Source organism: Lactuca virosa, chromosome 1 (genome assembly GCF_052849685.1).
Source record: "Lactuca virosa cultivar CGN04683 chromosome 1, Lactuca_virosa_CGN04683_v6, whole genome shotgun sequence".
NCBI classification, from domain to species: domain Eukaryota; kingdom Viridiplantae; phylum Streptophyta; class Magnoliopsida; order Asterales; family Asteraceae; genus Lactuca; species Lactuca virosa.
Window position 1 is genome coordinate 33,086,663 of NC_136426.1, and position 19,406 is coordinate 33,106,068.

The window sequence follows — 19,406 nt, forward strand, 5'->3', positions numbered from 1 at the left end:
TTGTCACTTTTAAAATATCATTTTTACTCATTTATTTTCTAAATTTTTTGTAAAACACATTTTCCACCCCTCAATTTTTTAAAATATTATTTTGACCCCCTCAATTTTGAACTTTATAAAATGTCACTCTTACCACCTTCATTTTCTAAACTTTTGTTTTATCCCCTGTTGTAGATATATAATCTGATTTTCTTTAATAACTTCCGTTCATTAAGTGTATTTTTTTATGGATGTAGGAGTGGTTCTTATTGGTGCCCCACAGTGGCATCGGAAACGTCTGACTTCCGTATATACACTACAATGAATTTTGAATTTTTTTTTCTACTATTGTGCCATTACTTAAAAAATACATATGCAACTACGTAAAAGAAAATGTGCCACTACAAGCGATTTTTTTTTTCGTGCCACACCTAGTAGGAAATCTTGCATCCGCCCCTGTATGTACGTGTCGGTATAAATTCGAGTTTATTTACGTTTTACTATAAATTTTATGTATGTCTGCATGTTTTTTTTGTCTAAGTTGAAGTGGCGACACACTTCTTTTTGTCGAATTTTAGTCCTTACACTTTGGTTGTTCTCATTTTTAGTATTTGTTTTTATAGCATTGTATTTTGGTCTATGTAATGATTATGGATTATTCAAAAACCATCCAACTTACACAAATAGTCTCTAAACTCTTCTCAACTTTTGATAAATCACCCAATGTTTATTTATTTTAAAATTTTAGTATTTTGAAAGTTGTGATATGTTATACCGGTTTAATAAATTCTCATGCCTAATACGCATGAAAAACATGTAACAACACGCGTCAAAGCACATACTCAAATACTAGTTATTATTATCAAGTAAGAACATAACATACTTCCATAAAATAATCTGAAATAATTGTTAAGGGACAACTAGCCAAAAAGTACATCAAAGTTATATAATATGCATGAAGCAACAAGCACAAACAAAAAAAGGAAGGTACAAAAGTACCAAACACACAAAAATGGTATACCTCTTGGCTTCTTTGTTTTATTAACCCTATATGTACTTTTTGGTTTCTTTGTAGGGGAAATGACTTATTAGGGTAATTAATTGTTACCCTTGTATTCAATTGGTCACTTTTTTTTTTTTGTATCTTATTTACCATTGAACTTGTTGTAGGTGTTCACAGAAACCACTGAAACCGGCTATTGAAAGTTTCCCTCCGGCAAAAATGAGATTTTCGACGGATCATTGGGTCTCGGCTTCATGACTTATAACAGCAGCAAGCAGCAGGAGGTGGTAATGGTGGTTAACTGGCGGCAAAAGGGAGGTGGCAGGTGGGTTCCGGTGATGGCAGGAGGAGGTGGCAGGTGACTTGCTGCCTGCGTCCCTTTTTCCTTTTTCTGGCAGCAAATCGACAGGAGGAAGAGAGGGGAGGGTGGAGAAAGCTAAGCAGCAACACCGACGGTGGATGCCGCTTGGATGGCAGTCGAGAAAAGTCCGCCGGAAAAACTCATTTTTGCCGGAGGCTCGCCGGAGAAGACGACCGGAGAGTCGCCGAAGATAAGAAATTACCGGAAACCTTCAATAGCCGGTTTCAATGGTTTCTGTGAACACCTACAACAAGTTCAATGGTAAATGAGATACAAAAAAAAAAAAAAAAAAGTGACCAATTGAGTACAAAGGCAATAGTTAATTAGCCTAATAAGTCATTTCCCCTTCGTATCACCTTTGGTTAACTTCTTCCGCTGAAATAGTTTCTTGCGATTTTTAAGAAAATCATGAACCATATAGGAGAGTTCTTTGGGTATCATGTGTATTTTCCATCATTGTAGTCTACATAAAATAGACCAAATATATCCACTCAAATTATCCATTAGTGACCATGTAAAGTACCACGCTACTCTAACGTCATCCCTACATTAACATGGTAACATTATTTGATTAGAAAAAAAGAAATAAGACACATAATACATTGATTATATATATTATTTTCATAACAGACAAGCAAAAATACATCATATATGGTATAAATTTACCTAATTGCATCTTAGAGGTATTGAAGATGTGCATGGTGATAATCAATATGTTCGGTATCAACAAAAACTATTACAATTTCAATATTGTTGCGATTTTCGTCTGGCCACCCTACATAAATAGTCGACTTGATCATCACAACATAATATATATTTTCAATAAATTAAACAAACAATTATAAGAATAAAAGTTGACTACCATTTTCGGTTATGATAATCAACATATCTCATTTGATTAAGAGCACACAAAGGGTAAGAATGACTACATCACCTTGTATTTGAAACAAGACTCTGTACCATTGTTTCTGTTATCACCATTAACAATGGCATATGTATGCATTACAATTCAAAACAAATTTTTTATTAACTTAAATTAATAAAAGGTAGGTGTATTTAGTATTTACTAAGAATGAAAATCAAATAGACCAGGGTAGTTCTTACAGAAGGTATCCTAGATACTTGGACCTCTGCCACCTTCGGATGCAACACCTTCAATCTCTCTCTCTCTCTCTCTCTCTCTCTCTCTCTCTCTCTCTCTCTCTATATATATATATATATATATATATATATATATATATATATATATATATATATATATATATAGTTACAAAAACATAAAAACGATAAAATTATTATATCTTAGTGATTTTAGTGTTATCAAAATATTTTAATGTAGTTATTATTAATATTAAGATAGACTGAGTTCTATTTATTCACCGAGAGTGGAAGTATATGGTACACATTCAGGGGGATAAATATGAACTCACGAATACGGCGGTCCGGAGGCAGCGCTTCTGGGTGCAGGTTCCAAGGGGCAGCGCCCATTACGAGATCCAAGGAGTAGAGCCCCAGGCGGTGGTGGTAGGGATGGGTTTGCTCGATCTCAACATAATTTAGCCGAGAATTTGATAAAGGGGTTAGCTAGAGGCTTGGGTAAGGAAGTCGGTTATATAAGGATGAGTTTAAGGCCCACTTGATATCTCTATGGGTGAGATGCCCAATTCCCTTCTAATATAATGTTAGAAGTTAAATTCAATGTGGAAAGCTTTCTTATGGAGACTGAAATACATTTATGTTATTACATCTCAATGTATGTGCTTATAACCTGGTTATTTAAAGTAGGTTAATTAAGTTCTTAATAGTTTTTTGAAAAAGTACATTAACAGGTGAACGATATAGAAGAATTACATATGTCAGTGTAAAGCGTTTCCGCTTCAAAAAGCTTGTCCTAGGCTTTTATGCACTCATGAATGGATAGGACACATGGTTGTAATAGTGTCAGGTATGAAACATTAGATTTTGTGTAAGACTTATGTGTATAATATATTCAGTTACTCAAATGAGTTAAAGGGTTTAATCCTTAGGACACCCTGATTCTTGAATATTTGAATTGTGTATTATAGTAATGTGAAAATTCAATCTAAGACATTTTCATTTATGCATGAGTTTGGTTTTGTGTTTGTTTTAGTCTTGATATTAATGTTATCTTGATTGTTTTTACAAGTGATGACGTTTTATGTTTCTGGTCTAGCTATGATGCCTTTTTCGTACTGTTGTTCTATGTCTTTATATCCAATGATCCTGCTAGTGTCTTTCTAGCAATTTTTGTTTTTAATAAAGTATATGTCATTCAAAAACAAATCATACATTGAAATGATATTTATAAAAAGAATATCATTCTAACAATATATGCTTTTTGATAAAATCTTTAAACTGATTTTTTTTAAACTACTATTAAAAATGTTCTTATAAAAAGCATTGATAAAATCTTCAATTAAAATATTTTAAAAAACTAGATGTCCTTATAATCTACTTGGAATCTATATTCACCTTGTAATCATTCAGCCACTCTATATTGTTTTTTGTATGCGTATGGTGGTTTAACTTATAAACTTTGTACATATTACACCATGGTTGACCTGCTATAGCAAATTTCAAGGTTATAGGTGCATATGTGGCATAATTTGTCCACATGGACATGTAGGTACTTATGTGGCATGAGTTGTCATTTTTTAGATTTTTTAAAACCTTATTTATTATTTATTAGTGTCTATATAATTAATTTCTTCGTAATTACTGTTTTAGCTTCCATATTGGCACAACATCATCTTATTAGGAAGAAGGGAGGATATTTAATCAAATGTGGTAGTTAAAATGACTTCTTAATTAATTGAAGTGGTGAAAGCAACTATTGGGTGATGATATATAGAATGCTTTCAAGTGAGATTATCAAGCAAGGCTTCGTATTGGTTGATGGTGGAAAGTGGTGTTGGGCGGTGGTGAAAGGTGGTGTTGGACGGTGGTGGTAGATGTCGAGATTCCAAATATTATGTTTTGTTTTTCTTATCATAATGTGATGCCATCATGTGACTCATTATAAATTAAAGATTCATAAATTTAAGCCCTTTTTTAGAAAATTGAAATAGTAGGATGCCAAAACATACCTAATAAGCAAAAGTGGCAGCACCCAAGCAAAATCGAATTTGAAATCAAAACTGTCTACAACATTAGGGAAAGAGGAAATTATGTATCCCTTGTTTGTTGGAATTCCTTCCATGTCTTTGGATGTGGATTTGGATTTGGATCAAAAGATATTTAATTTTTGAGTTGTCAAGAGAAAAACTCAAAAACTATGGGTCTGAGTTGTCATCCAATATATAGACAAGATAAGGTATCTTCCCAAGATAAGGTATCTTCTCAACATTTGAATAAATAATTTTACAAAAGTATATTATTATTACTAGTTTATAACATTGGGAACCACTGTTACAAAATTAATTAAGCTTTTATACTAAAAATTCAATATTATTAATCAATTATTTTAAATAAATTATTAATTAAGATATATTTTTTTAGTTATATAAAATTATAATCATTAATTTTGATTCTAATGTTATCTCTCTATTCTAATAAAAGAATGAGTTTTTTTTTTTTTCATGTGTCACCCTATTAGACATCCTAATCAATGTCATGTCACTTGTTAACCTATTGATTCTCCATTTTAAATTTTAAATTTTAAATTTCTCATTATAATTACATTAAAATAATATTATTAGAATAAGAATTAAAATAAAATTAATATAGATTATAATGTGATATAATTTCACTTATTTATTTAAATCAACGATTATAATTTTATATAACTAAAAAAATATCTTTTAATTAATAATTTATTTAAAATAATTGATTAATAATTCTGATTTTTTACCATTAAAGCTTAATTAACTTTGTAACTGTGGTTCCTATGAGTTATATAAACTAGTTAATTTAATATAATTAGGCTGGGAAATTTGAAATTTGAAATTTGAAATGGAAAATCAATAGGTTAACAAGTGGCATGACATTAATTAGGAGGTCTAATTTGTTGACACATGGCAAAAGAAGAATAAACCTATTCTTTTATTTTAATAGGAAGATTTGTTGTATGATTTTTGTTAAAAATGTAAGCAATTCTCTGAATAATGAAAAAATGAATTGCCAAACATGCTATAAATAAACTATAATCCTGAACGGGATTTAATTGTATCTCAATTTTTGTGTTATGTATCTAACTATTTTATAACCCGTGGAAACCATGGTTACAAAATTAATTAAACTTTCATAGTAAAAATTCAAAATTAGTAATCAATTATTTTAAATAAATTATTAATTAAGAGATATTTTTTAGTTATAAAAAATTATAATAGTTGATTTAAATAAATACGTGAAATTATATCACCTTATAACCTGTACTAATTTTATTTTAATTTTTATTCTGATGTTATTAATTTAATGTAATTAGAGTGAAAATTTTAAAATTTGAAATTTAAAATGGAAAATCAATACGTCGACAAATGACATGATATTAGTTAGGAGGCCTAATAGGGTTATAAATGGCAAAAGGACAATAAATCTATTTTTTTATTATAATACGGATTCAGAAAACCTCTTATAACTTTTATTTTTATTTTTTATTAATAATTTTAAGGGTAAATAGCAGGAAACCTTATAACGTTATTATAACAAATTTTCAGCCTAAAAAATAATCTAACTAGTAGTGGTGTTGTTACGGTATATAAGGGTTTAGTTGATTGGATGGAAAATAATAATAAAAAAATCGAACTAATCATCAAATAGAATCGATAATAGAATAGAATAAAACATTTTTTGTTATTATGTTTGATTACTTGTTGGAATGAAATGAATCTTTAATTCATGTTATTTGATAGAGAAAAAAACATTTTTGAAATAAAATCAGTTGATAATGACAAAAATACCCTTATAATACATTACAAATATAGCTTGTAAATTTTTTAAAATAAATATCCGTTAAGCATTCATATATTTCAAGATCCTTCCAAATCAATTATTCACTCCTTGTCCTAATGTTATTTTCCGAACAATTTCAATTTTCAATAGGGGATGATTCTTCCATGTCAACTTTTTTTTACATCTAGTGAAATTTATATGTTTCGATCCGCTTTCGATTAAAGAAGCCATATATATATATATATATATATATATATATATATATATATATATATATATATATATATATATATATATATATATATATATATATTGACTTGAATCGTGTGGTTACAAATTTTATAACTAAACTAATCCCCCAAATATACGTGTACATATCTTTCAGGATGTATATTTTTATTAATATTATAAAACAGCTAACCCCTAAATGGATTACCTACGTATTTGTCCAATGGAAAACGCATATCCCGTACTAGAATAAGAAGGAACAATAGACTTCAATTTCAAACCCAAAACAAACTTTCTTGAAATTATTATCCAATATAAACATGTCATAGTATACAAGTACTTATTATTATTATCAAGTAAGAACATAACATACTCAAAATAATCCAAAATAATAGTTAACTGACATCTAGCCAAAAAGCACATCAAAGTTATATAGGATGCATGAAGTAACAAGCACGGACAAGAAAAAAATGGTATAAAAGTACCAAACATACAATTTTTTTTGCTCATTAACCCTATATGTATTTTTTAGCTTCTTTGTATCACCTTCATGAAGCTTCTTCTTTTCAGATACTTTCTTGTGGTTTTCAAGAAAATTCATGAACCATATTGCAGAGTTCTTTGGGTACCTTGTGTATTTTCCATCATTGTAATCTACATAAAACAAACCAAACCGAACAGAATATCCATCTTTCCACTCAAAATTATCCATTAGTGACCATGCAAAGTACCCCACTACTCTAACGCCATCCCTACATAACATTGTAACATGGTTTTATTAGAAAAAGGGAAACGAGACACAACAATACATTGATTATATACATTATTAATTTTCATAATTACAATAAAGCAATGATACATCATATACAGTATAAATTTACCTAATTGCATCTCGGAGATATTGAAGATGTGAATGGTGATAATCAATACGTTTAATATCAGCACAAGCTACTTCAATTTCAATATCGTTGTGATTTTCTTCAGACCACCCTACAGAAATAGTCCACTTGATTGATCATCACAACATAATATTTCCAATATATTATTAAACATCAAAATTGAGTACCATTTTCTGTTATGAGAATCACTGGATCTCCATAAGTATGTTTTATGTGCATCAGCACTTTGTAAAATCCAGGTGGATAGGAATACAACCAGTCACCGGCTGCCTACAAAATTTGATCAATGAAATAAATTAAGAAATAAATTTAAATATGATAATTACACCTCATCAAATACAAGTATACCTTTGGACCAATAAGTTTCCCATCAAGACCCTCTGAAAAATAAAAAGCAACGCTTAGTTCCAACTTTGAGTAATTCGTGAACATATATAAACTTTTAACACTGTATAACTAAGGATCTCATTTAATATCTTCAAATCGATATACCAATATTGAATGTTGTCGTAATTACATTAAATAGAAATAAATATATATGAATTGTAATCTCTAAAATGCGAAATAAAAGCCTCATCGTTGATTGAACTCTTGATAAAAATTTACCAATGAATTGCTAAATGGTTCATTTTTAATTAAATAAATATCACTTTTTGATGTTATCTATTTCAGGTACTAAACTAAGTTTTTTTGAGTAAACTAGTTAAAAGTTATATACAAATTTAATAATATGTTCTAAATAAATAAGGTTATATGTCAAAATTTTAATACAAATATCATATAAAACTTTAAACAGTACATGATATAATTAATATACGTTATATAAGTTAAGGGCTGATTCTTGAAATTTTAGAGGGGCTTTTATGAAAAATACCTGGCCGCTTATCAACAAGGCTATCTGTCAAGTAGGATGGCTCTTGACTTGGTTTTAAAGTGGTGGCGTAATACGAAGAATAGTAATTGAACCCAATAAAATCGTAAGAACCCTTGAGTAAATTGGCTTGCTCTTGTGTGAATTCAGGCAAACGACCACCTGTAACATTTTTTATCATAATGTCCGGGTATTTGCCACTAAAGCATGGCTCCATGAACCTGAAAATTATTGGTCATATTCATATACTACTACTTGATTCTCATAAAATAATTAAGCAAAAGATTTGTCTGTATAGGTTTCGTCTTATCGAAAGAGGGAAACTCCAACATATATAAAGACATTCCACCGATTTGGGCTACACTAACATGACTCTGGTGAATTAGATTGAATTAATCAATGGTTGATATCAGAAACACAAATATTGTAATATTCTAAAATCTGAAACCTAACTCCTTTAAAAATACGGTTGGCATTAATATATAATTATATAGACTCACCATCCAAACATAAAGTCTAAGGCTCTGATGGCTGCATCCTTGTCTTCCTGCTTCTCAGAATTAAGTGGCTCGAAAAAGTATGTATTCAATGTTATCCCAATCTTACCCCCTTGGCTTTCCTAAATGATATATTGAACCCACGTGATTTATTAAGAACATTTAAAAAATGTTATTTGTCCATATATGTGGGTAATTTTATTAGGAATATGTATATAGAAGGTATATATAATGTAAAGATATACGTGGAGTCCAAGATTGTCTCTCCAAAAGAGCTCTTATAGAAAGAGGGGAGACTCCTGTATATATAGACACTTATTGGATAGTGTCGCACTGATGTAGGATCCACTAACATATAGTACCTGAAACCTTTGGCGGTATAGGTCCACGATAGCAGCATGAGAAAGGAGCAGGTTGTGGCCCACAATGTAGGGCTCAGTGCCAGGATTCCCAACACCGTTTTTCTTTCCTCTGCCAGGTGCATAAGTGCCACTAGCATATCCATTCGAAGCATAAGCTTGTGGCTCATTTATTGTGATCCAATTCTTAACCCGATCACCAAACTCCAAGAAGCAAAATCCCGCATAACTCATAAAGTCATATCTAATAATCAAATATACACACAACAATAATCTAATTAGTTTGAGGTTGTGGTTTAGAAAAATCAAAAGTTATAAAAGTTATTCTCTCAACTTGCATTATCTTTTCATTTAAGAAGCCCATGTATTCTTCTTCCAGGGCTTCGGGAGTGTCCCAATGGAAGAGAGTGATATATGGCGTAATTCCATTGCTTATGAGCTCATTGATCAGGTTATTGTAGTAATCAACACCTTCCTTGTTGATGCCCTTGTTTAGTTTTCCACCTAAAAAGTGAACAACAATTTAATTACAGCTTTAAATAAAATGCATATAAGGATTAAGGTTCATTTACTTGTAATTCACCTGGAAGTATTCTGCTCCATGAAATTGAGAATCTATAGGAATTTACACCCATTTTCTTTATCATTTGCACATCCTCCTGTTTGTATATATATTCAAAATAAAAGGGGTTTGGATTAATGAATCTCTCATTTAACTTTAAGAGAATATAAAGGTTAAGCAGGATTATATATTTATATTACCTTGTATTTATAATAAGCCTCAGTACCGTTGTTTCCATTATCACCATTAACGATGGCATCTGCATGCAGTAGAATTCAAAACAAGTTTTTATCAAGTTAAATTAATAAAAGGTCACGTATGTATTTACAAAGAATGAAAATAAGAAAGACCAGGGTGCTTCTGGCAGAAGATATCCCAAATGCATGGACCTCTACCACCTTCAGATGCAGCACCTTCAATCTACATGAAACCAGACTTAATGTTATCTTAACCGGAATCTTGGATTGAAATTCCACATGTTTTTCAGTAAAAATGGAAGATAATTGTTGATTACCAGTTACCACCACATCTAATTTGCTGTTTTTAAGCACACGTATTATTATAAAAAGAAAAGACGATAGAAATTATCATGTTTATTATATAGTTATAAATATATACAAAAAATTTTAATATAATTGTTAAGTTTTTTAGTATTTAATATTAATGTATTTTTTATTCTTTTTACAAATGCTCTCTAATGGTACATTTCTCGATATATAATATTTATTTTTTTATTTGTATACATGACAAAATAGATTAATTAGTAAAAGACAAGAATATTTTTAAATATAAATAGGGGTAAAATGTAATATACTAATATTAAAAGTTTGGACTTTTACTTTCGGATGTACCCAAAAAAAAGGTTGGACTTAGTTGTAAAAGCTAATGTGGAGATTGTAGACAAAAGTGGCATAAAACTATGTCTAAGGCTAAATGTAACCAACTTACTATACATTAGGGACTAAAGATGTAAGTTTGAGTGAAAAAAAAAAGTCAAAAATGGCTTTTGACCATTGTGAGTTTAGACGCAGAAATAAAGGGAATCGGTTTTTCGCCATTCTTTGTCTATTCTTCTTCTTATTAATTGTTTTGGCTTCAGTAGTGTTCATCTTCCCAGATAAAGTGGGATTCATCAAAGGGTTTCTTCCCTAACATAATCCCAACTAAAGATTAATCTGAGCCAATTTTTAATAAATATGTGGAGGTTCCAAAACATAGATCAGTGTTTTCGGTTTTCGTTTTTTAGATCTAGGATCTGGTTTCGAAAACAAGAAAACAACTTCATCTTCCTCCCAATCCCTACCGTTTATCTTCTTTTTCGTTTTGTTTTTTTGGATCTGAGTTTTTGTTCATTGGGTTTACATGATTTTCGATTGGGATAGCAATTTGATTGTATATCTTCAAGATTTAGATTTGCAGGTTTCAATTTGTAAGGCTGCATCACTGGGTTTACATTTAAATGGTTTTATTCTTGGGATAAGAGTGATTCAAGGTCGACCATATGAACAGATCTGGGTTTTGCAATGCTTCCACTTATTGGTTTGTGGAGTGCTTCATGTTGATTAGTGGTGGAAAGTGGTGAAATGTAGAAATCGAAATTCCACATATTATGTTTTCTTTTTCTTATCGTAATGCCATCATGTGACTCATTTATAAATTAAAGATTCATAAATTTAAGCCCTTTTTTAGAAAAATCGAAATAGTAGGATGCCAAAACATACCTGATAAGCAGAAGTGGCAGCACCCCAAGCAAAATCAGATTTGAAATCTGAGCTGTCTACAAGATTGGGGAAAGAGGAAATTATGTATCCCTTGTTTGGTGGAATTGCTTCCATATCTTTGGATTTGGATTGGATATTCACTTTTTAAGTTGTCAAAGAGAAACCATGAGTTTGACATCCAATTTATAGCCAAAATAAGTTATCTTCCCAACGTTTGTATAGATAATTTTATACAAGTACGTTTTTATTTAATGTATGATATTTTTTTTTTAAATTGAAAGACTAATGGGTATGGGCAACTAGTTAATGAGTATTATCACGTCCAAAAGTTATCACCCCACATGTCATGTCAATAAGGTGTTATAATACCAAATGGAAGAAATTGACAACTAGTTATAACACTCTATGTCATCATTTTTTTTTCTTTTTTTTTTTCGATTTAATTTCTAATTTTTAAACAAAATTAATTAAAACATGTTATTTAAATAAAACTTAGGTTTTTTAATTAAACATGACATTTAAAAAACATTACAAAAAACATAACATTTACAAAAATTACATTTTGCCCCTAATTTATTCATTTTTATTTCCATCGTACATAAAATCATCCAAATCTTCTCGAAGTTGCATGTGTTTTCGTGCGTCTTGAATATCTACGATCCTATGTAAATAAATATTTCGTTGTCCCGGGTTGAAATTGCAGGTGTCTGGGCTCCGAAGCCGAATACTCCGCAATGTTCCGTCCTTTATCTTCAACCACCATGTTATGCTTTATGATACATGCATACATAATATCTTGTAGAACGTCTAACTAATATGGTCGGGTCGCATATTCAACTATGTGTCATTTCAACTTCAGATTTCCAAAAGCACGTTCCATATCATTATGTGCTCCTTGTTTTCTCTTGAAAAATTTGTCTCTTGGTGTTACTGGGTGTCGAAACGCCTTCACGAATGTGGAATATGCTGGATATATTTCATCCGTAAGGTAATACCCAAACTTATATTCGTTTTTATTCACTGTGAAAGGAGCATCTAGTGCCTTTCCTGACAAAATATCGTCGAATATTGGTGTTTGATCAAGAACGTTCGCATCGTTGTTCGAACCCGTAACCCCAAAAAAAGCATGTCAAATCCATAAATCTTGGGACGCAACAGCCTCTAATACCAACGAAGGCGTTCCATGATGACCACTTGCGTATTGGCTTTTCCACGCCACAGGACAATTTCTCCAGTTCCAGTATGTGCAATCAATGCTTCCAAGCATACCCGAAAAACCATGTCTTTCTTCATGCGCCACATATAATTGTTGTACATCATTCAAAGAAGGTTTGCGCAAATAAACGTCACCGAAGATTTCGACAACACCCATTGCCAATCTATACAAACTTTTTCTTGCAGTTCTCTCAGACATTCTCATATAATCGTCAATCGAATCAGGCGGCTCTCTCATTACCATAAGCTTAATTGCGGCAACACATTTCTGCAACCCTGTGAATCCTCGCTTACCTCTAGCATCATATCTCATTTGGAAAAATTCATACCTAAACATATATTTAATATGTAATATCTATATTTGAAAGAAACAATGTATTTAAATTATGTAAAAGCTATATTTTAAAGAAACAATACCTGCTTTCCAATGCGTTGGCTATCCGAACAAAAACATTTTTCTGCAAACAAAACCTTCTTTTGAAATCGCGTGGCTGGTAGACATAATCATCCACAAAATAATCGTGAACTAAACATTTGTACCCTTCTTCACGATCTCTGTTTAACGTCGCACGCCTGGTTAATAGAGGAGCTGGATTTGGTTATAGTAGCATGCTCATGCAATACTCGTACATCATAGAGACAAACATATCATCGTCATCACTATCATCGAACGGATTCATTTTTTTTAAATGTATTGAAAGTATATGAAATAGAGAGAAAATCGGTAATTAAATTTATGAGATAGAGAGAAAAGTGGTGATTTTATAGGTAAAGATTTTTTTTTTAAGAATGTTACAGTTTTTCGATGGTAAAAATGAGAAAATTTAAAAAATTAAGACGCGTTATCGTTCGTTACAGTGACAACGAATGACCACATAACGGGTAGGGGGCGGTGTTGCGCCCGTGGTAATGTCGTGGAGGCAGTGCCACGTAGGCAATAACGCTCCTCCACGGGCCTGTACCGAGTAGTCTAAGCAACTCTCTAATTAAAAAAAATGGGATATTAACAAAACTAACTTTTATAAAGAGTTAATTAATCATTTTATTTAGGAATTTAAAAAATATTTATTTTCTCTTGAATGCAATATTTTAGATTAGTTATAAATGTTCTAATGATGTCAAAAAGTCTCATGGGATCTCTTGCAGGACGTGGGTGACATGAATAGTTTGTTCGAGTGTACATGGTGGTTGATAAGACGTAACATAAAAGTATTTCGAAATCTGACATTATATATTATAGAGTATAGTCCGGAATTTATGGATATTTCGTAGTGATATTGAAAAGTTATAAATCAGTCATTTTTATAGCCATTCTTGGTCCATTTTGAGAAGATTTTGTAGAAAATGTTAAGTCAATCTTGACATGTATATATTTCAATTATTAATGATATATTAGTTGATAGTACATAAAATATGTCACAGAGAAAGCAAATTCAACGAACTCTAAATGACCTCTTTAGTGTTAATATTTTCTAATGGCAAGCATGGACGAAATTGTATGCTCTAGATTTATTGAGAGGATCCCATTAACAAAGCTTTCCAAGACTCTATATATTGTTATAATTTATAAAAAGAAGAATCCAAATAAAATTACACATATAAAGACGGATGACAACGAGATTTGAATATTTTTTTGTCGCTATCGGTTGTACTCTCGAAGAACACATCCGAATATTCTCGAACGACTAGCACATCCTCAATCTTCCTCTTTATCTCCTCTCTAGTGTCCAATACATAAGCCACAAAACCAAAAACAACCCTGATATAGGTATCTCCTAGCTCTCACAGCTGAAAAAAGAACCGGTCCATTGTGAGGACCCTCGCCATGAATAACTAGTTATCCCCCACTTGGGGTTCGAACCCGAACTAACTGGTGCGCGAAATCTATCATTGCTCCATTAGGGCTCAACCAATTCATCCCCACGATCACCTTGCTCTCGTGTAAAGGAATATGAACCAAATCAATCGGATACCACTCACTAAATAGCTCCAGAACACAACCCCGATGAACCCTTGATACCCATACCGGACGATTATCGGCGATCTCTACCTCTAATGGATAATCAAGCTCCCCTGGAGCGTCACCGAACCTCTTGCTGAGCGCAAGAGATACAAACGATCAGGTGGCGCCCAAATCAAACAAAACTAAAGCTGGAACACCGTTCACTAGGAACGTCCCTAAATAACATCACAAATATAATAAGCATAAGCATCAGAACAATAAATGAAATAGGGAGAAAATTGTAACATCCCAAAAATAAGACCCAAAAATTTCATTTTTTTAAATTTATAAAATGGTAATAAAAAATATTGTCATACAACCAAGATGGATCAAAGTGTATCACTACATCATAAAATATAAGAGTAAATCATAAAATGCGGAATGAGTTGGTGTGTGCTCTGCAATCATCCTGGGCTCTTCCCTTTTGAACCGGAAGTACCTGAAACATAAACTAAAAACTGTAAGCACAAAGCTTAGTGAGTTCCCCAAAATACGACATACCATACATAATAAACACATATTGGGCCCCCGCTCTTCATCGGGCCCCGCCCGGCATCGAGCCTTGCTCGGTTTACAAATCTGTCAATCATCAGGCCTCGCCTAACATCGGGCCTCGCCCGGTACACATATAAACATATAAAAATAAAATCATACTAACACATGCGATAATCACAAAGACAATAGCATACAATACAGTCATCGGGCCTCGCCCGACATCAAGCCTCGCTCGGTATTCATACCAATGCATACACATGCAAGAGTCACACAAACATCTAGCATCCTAACATAATGAACCATGGGTCGGCATTGGTGCCTTCGACCCGCTAAACACGGTGAGGAAACTCACCTCAAACTGCTGAATCTCACAGATAAATCTCTGGCTATTGGTCCGAAAATCCCCGCGCTATCATCATAAAATAACATCCAATTAATAATTGGAACCCGACTCATGCTAAGAGTCTATAATATGGTAAAAGACCATTTTCCCTTTACTTAATTTGGCCCAAGGCCAAAGCCCAAACCAACTACTCAAAAAGGCCCAATTCTAAAAATAGTCACCCAAAGCCCAATTATGGCCCAATCTTCCAAATTGGGCCCAAATCCCCTCGTGGTCCTTCAACCCATAAGAACCCAACATAATGACATTAACCCAAAAATAGAAATCTGATGACCCAACAAGACCCTAACCTCCTAAGGTCCAGCATGGGCCCAAAACCAAGAAGCCCAAAATATGCAACCCATCTGCTGAGTACGAGGGGCGTACTCAGCTTGTACGCTTAGCGTACACCCTCTGGGGCTAGTACGCCCAGCGTACCAGCTTGGTACGCCCAACGTACTCCCCAGTTGACCACCCCACTTGATTAAGAACTTAATCCATTGAGACTTGAAGCCAAACTCTCATTTCTGATTCCTTAGGGTGAATTCTCACATAAAGTTGGAAACTTTACATACATACATGTCTTAATGGGGATCAAGAGCTCAAAAAGGACTTAACCAAGGTCTTAACACATGCATGGTCCAAGATACATCATAAAGCTTGCATTTTTATGAATAAAGGGACCAAAAGAAGCCTAGATCTAACACCATAACTTCTGGAGTGAGTCAAGAAGCTTATCAACCACTTTGAGGACTCAAAAAGCATAAAATGACAACATAACTAGATCTAGCATTATGAATCATCAAGATGCGAGCTTTTTACCTCAAAAAGCTTGCAAATGATGAGCTAACCCCGGATCTTCAAGCTCAAGGCACTTCTCCAAATGGTCCTCTTCTTATTCTCCTTTACAAATCACCAACAAACACTCTTTAAGACTCAAAACTCTCAAACACACATTAGGATTTCGATTTCTTGACAAAGGAGGGTGGATGCTAGCTAAACATGACCAAATGAGGCTTTCATAAGGTTTAAATAGGGTGCAAACCCTAAAAATTAGGGTTTCATTAATTCTCATATACGCCATGCGTACTCCACATACGCCCAACGTACGTGGATGAGCTCCACGATCAACTTCGGGCTAGTACGCTAAGCATACCACCCTGTACTCCCCGCATACTAGCTTAAGGTCCAAATTGCAAAGTTTTGATAAAAAGGGGTTAAATGTGAAACTTACCAAATTCAAGTGTTACAAAAATACATTCATGTAACCACATTTGGCGTTGTGCGAGCCTCCTCAAATGACAACTGGAAAGATCGGCTCCTCGCAACCGGCACATCTGCCTTACCCTGGTGACCGTCGATGATCTTCAGTGTAGCTGGAGCAGGTCCTATCACCGCTCCCCCCACCAAGCTCGGACAATGGGCCTTCTTGTGGCCCCTCTGATTGCAATGAAAGCAAATCAGATCAGATACGTGGGTGGTGGGGCAATCCCTGCTAAACTGACTGGTCTTACCGCACTTGTAGCAGCCGGACCCACCCATTCTACAAACTCCATTGTGCTCCTTTACTCACTTGCTACAGCAGTCCCGGCCATACTGGCCTCATAATCGCGAATCAAAAACCTTGGGCTTCTTACCCAAGCCCTCCGATACCTGTTCCTGAACCAATTTCCTCTTCCTCACAGTCTCTAGATCAATCTCCCGCTCACGAGCCCGAGCTATCATATCCTCCAATGTCTTGCATCTAGACATGCTCCCGAACTCCTGTATCTCATCTTTCAACATACCATGGTACCTGGCCTTCTTCATCTCCTCATCCACTACATACTGCGGAACTAGCAATGCTCTCTTTCAGAACATGGCAGTAATCTCTGCCACTAACTCAGTAGTCTGACGAAGGTCTTGGAACTCCCTCGTCAGTTGTTGGACCTCGATCACTGGTGCAAACTTAGCCCTGAACCTCATAACAAAATCACCCCAAGACATCTCCTCAACAGCCTTGCCTCCCAAGGCATGTCCTACCTCCTCCCACCAGTCACGGGCTCTGTCTTTCAGAAGACATTATGCAAGTCTGATCTTCTCCTCCTTGGGACAGAGGCTAGACCGGAAGGCGTTCCCGATGTCCACCAACCATCATCTACTAGAAATAGGGTCCTTCTTCCCAAAGAACTCGGGAGCCCCACATTCACGAAACTCTTGAAAAGTCAATGAGTGTGCACCCACAATAGCCACCATATCAGTATGTAATGCGCCCAGACACTCATCTATCAACTCCATAAATGGCCTCCTTGATCATACGAAAGATCACAGGAGTCTGCTCCTGAATGTTGAGGGTAATCTCAGACGAAATGAACTCTCGCATATGATCATCCAAGGATCCAACTCCAGTACCCAAACCCAATCCCTCACCAGGACGTGAACCACCTTAAGTGACCACCATACTGAAAATAAACAATACATCCATCAGAAAACACTCAAAAAATTTCCACACATAGTGATTTCCTTAGTATCCTCATGACTTATCTTGCCTCGAGTACGGATCTTGTGCTTTCAGTAGTACGGGTACAATACTACCTTCCACGCATATCCATACTTTCCTCAAGATTCGTCCTGATTCCCTAAGTGACTCCCTGCTACCAAACATTATACACTACCGCTAAACAACAAGTCTGATAAACTAGCATCTTTCCGAGGTTCTCTTAGGATTCCCTTCCCGCTACTCTTTGCCATCAGCTGTAGAAGAAACTCCCACTAACACCCGCTAACTACTTTACAAATATAATTACATGAAACAGACACTACATAATTCTTTTAATGTAAGGTATCACACTACAACGGTTGGACTCAAACAAGAGCTGCGTAATAGAGTTAAATCTAACCTTCTCAAACTATCTAATTTTTGTAACATGTAACCTATCATATTCGCTTGATAGCTAACTAGTATTAATAGTAGTTTGTAACATCCGGATTCCCAGGTATCTTATTTTAAGTATTTATATTGAATTTTAGAGAGGGACTCGGCGAGTAGGCGCTCAGACTCGCCGAGTGGGATCGTGCATTTCTGGTCTGATTTAATGAAGGACTCGACGAGTCGATGCGTGGACTCGGCGAGTCCGCGCTGTTAAGTGAAACCCTAATTCTCGGGGCATGTGCCCTATTTAAAGGCCTTTATAGCCTCCATTGCGGCCACTTCACCCCTGAGAAACCCTAGAGAGAGAAAGAGAACGTTCGTGGTGCAAGAGGAAGGCTAATTCACCATTTCTTGTGTGTTTTAGCAAAAGAGAAGTAGTTTCCAACAAGAGGAGGTCAAGGGAGCTGTGGATCCAGGGTTTTCAAGTTCAGATCTACACTATTGAGGTATCAAATCGAACTTCCCTTCTGTTTTGGGTTAAGATCTATGATTTAGGGTTTTCTATAAACCTTTTTAGGCTTGAAAGGTTGAGGTTATGGTCCCTTGCTAGGTTAGACCTCAGATCTGGACCCATAGAGGTCCAGAGAACCTTTCCCATTCTGATTTATGCTTGTTCATGGAGGATTGGAGACTAGGTTGCCATTTTTTAGAGTTATTTCTCCATTTATGAGTTGATGTGGGTTGCATGCACATAAAGGTTGCACCTTTACGTGACCTTTGAGCACTTGAAGGCCAGATCTATAGTTTAGAGAAGCAGATCTGACCTCAGAAGGTCATTTGAGAGTTGTTATGGGAGCAACTCGCCGAGTCCATAAGTGGACTCGACGAGTCGAGTCGGGGTTGCCCCGCGATTCGTGACAGGTGTAACTCGTCGAGTGGAAGGATGACTCGACGAGCCAAGAGAGGCTGAAAGGATTCAGAGGACCCGCATGGACTCGCCGAGTCGCCCTTGTGCACTCGACGAGTCGGGTCAAAGTTTGACCGTTGACTTTCGTTGACCTTAGGGTTCT

The 19,406-nt window shown here is 34.5% G+C and overlaps 1 protein-coding gene across 1 annotated transcript; it reads right to left on the reverse strand.

Moving 5' to 3' along the window:
• Nucleotides 1-6,755: 6,755 nt before the first annotated feature.
• LOC145164776 (beta-glucosidase 24-like) lies at nt 6,756-11,581 on the reverse strand. The gene is made up of 12 exons (XM_079083471.1): nt 11,392-11,581; nt 10,021-10,090; nt 9,871-9,929; nt 9,692-9,767; nt 9,447-9,612; nt 9,112-9,352; nt 8,753-8,871; nt 8,256-8,473; nt 7,730-7,761; nt 7,549-7,651; nt 7,364-7,472; nt 6,756-7,234 (listed from the first exon to the last, which is right to left on the reverse strand). The coding sequence occupies exons 1-12, from the start codon at nt 11,503-11,505 to the stop codon at nt 6,889-6,891; spliced, it is 1,653 nt and encodes a 550-aa protein (XP_078939597.1). The 5' UTR covers nt 11,506-11,581; the 3' UTR covers nt 6,756-6,888.
• Between the last annotated feature and the right edge of the window lie 7,825 nt (nt 11,582-19,406).

Coding starts and splice junctions, on each gene's coding strand:
- LOC145164776 (XM_079083471.1), bottom strand. CDS start 11,505: ATGGAAGCAATTCCACCAAACAAGGGATACATAATTTCCTCTTTCCCC. Junction 9,613..9,691: donor ATGGAGCAGAATACTTCCAG/GTGAATTACAAG, acceptor TTCACTTTTTAG/GTGGAAAACTAAACAAGGGC. Junction 7,652..7,729: donor GGAAACTTATTGGTCCAAAG/GTATACTTGTAT, acceptor CAAATTTTGTAG/GCAGCCGGTGACTGGTTGTA.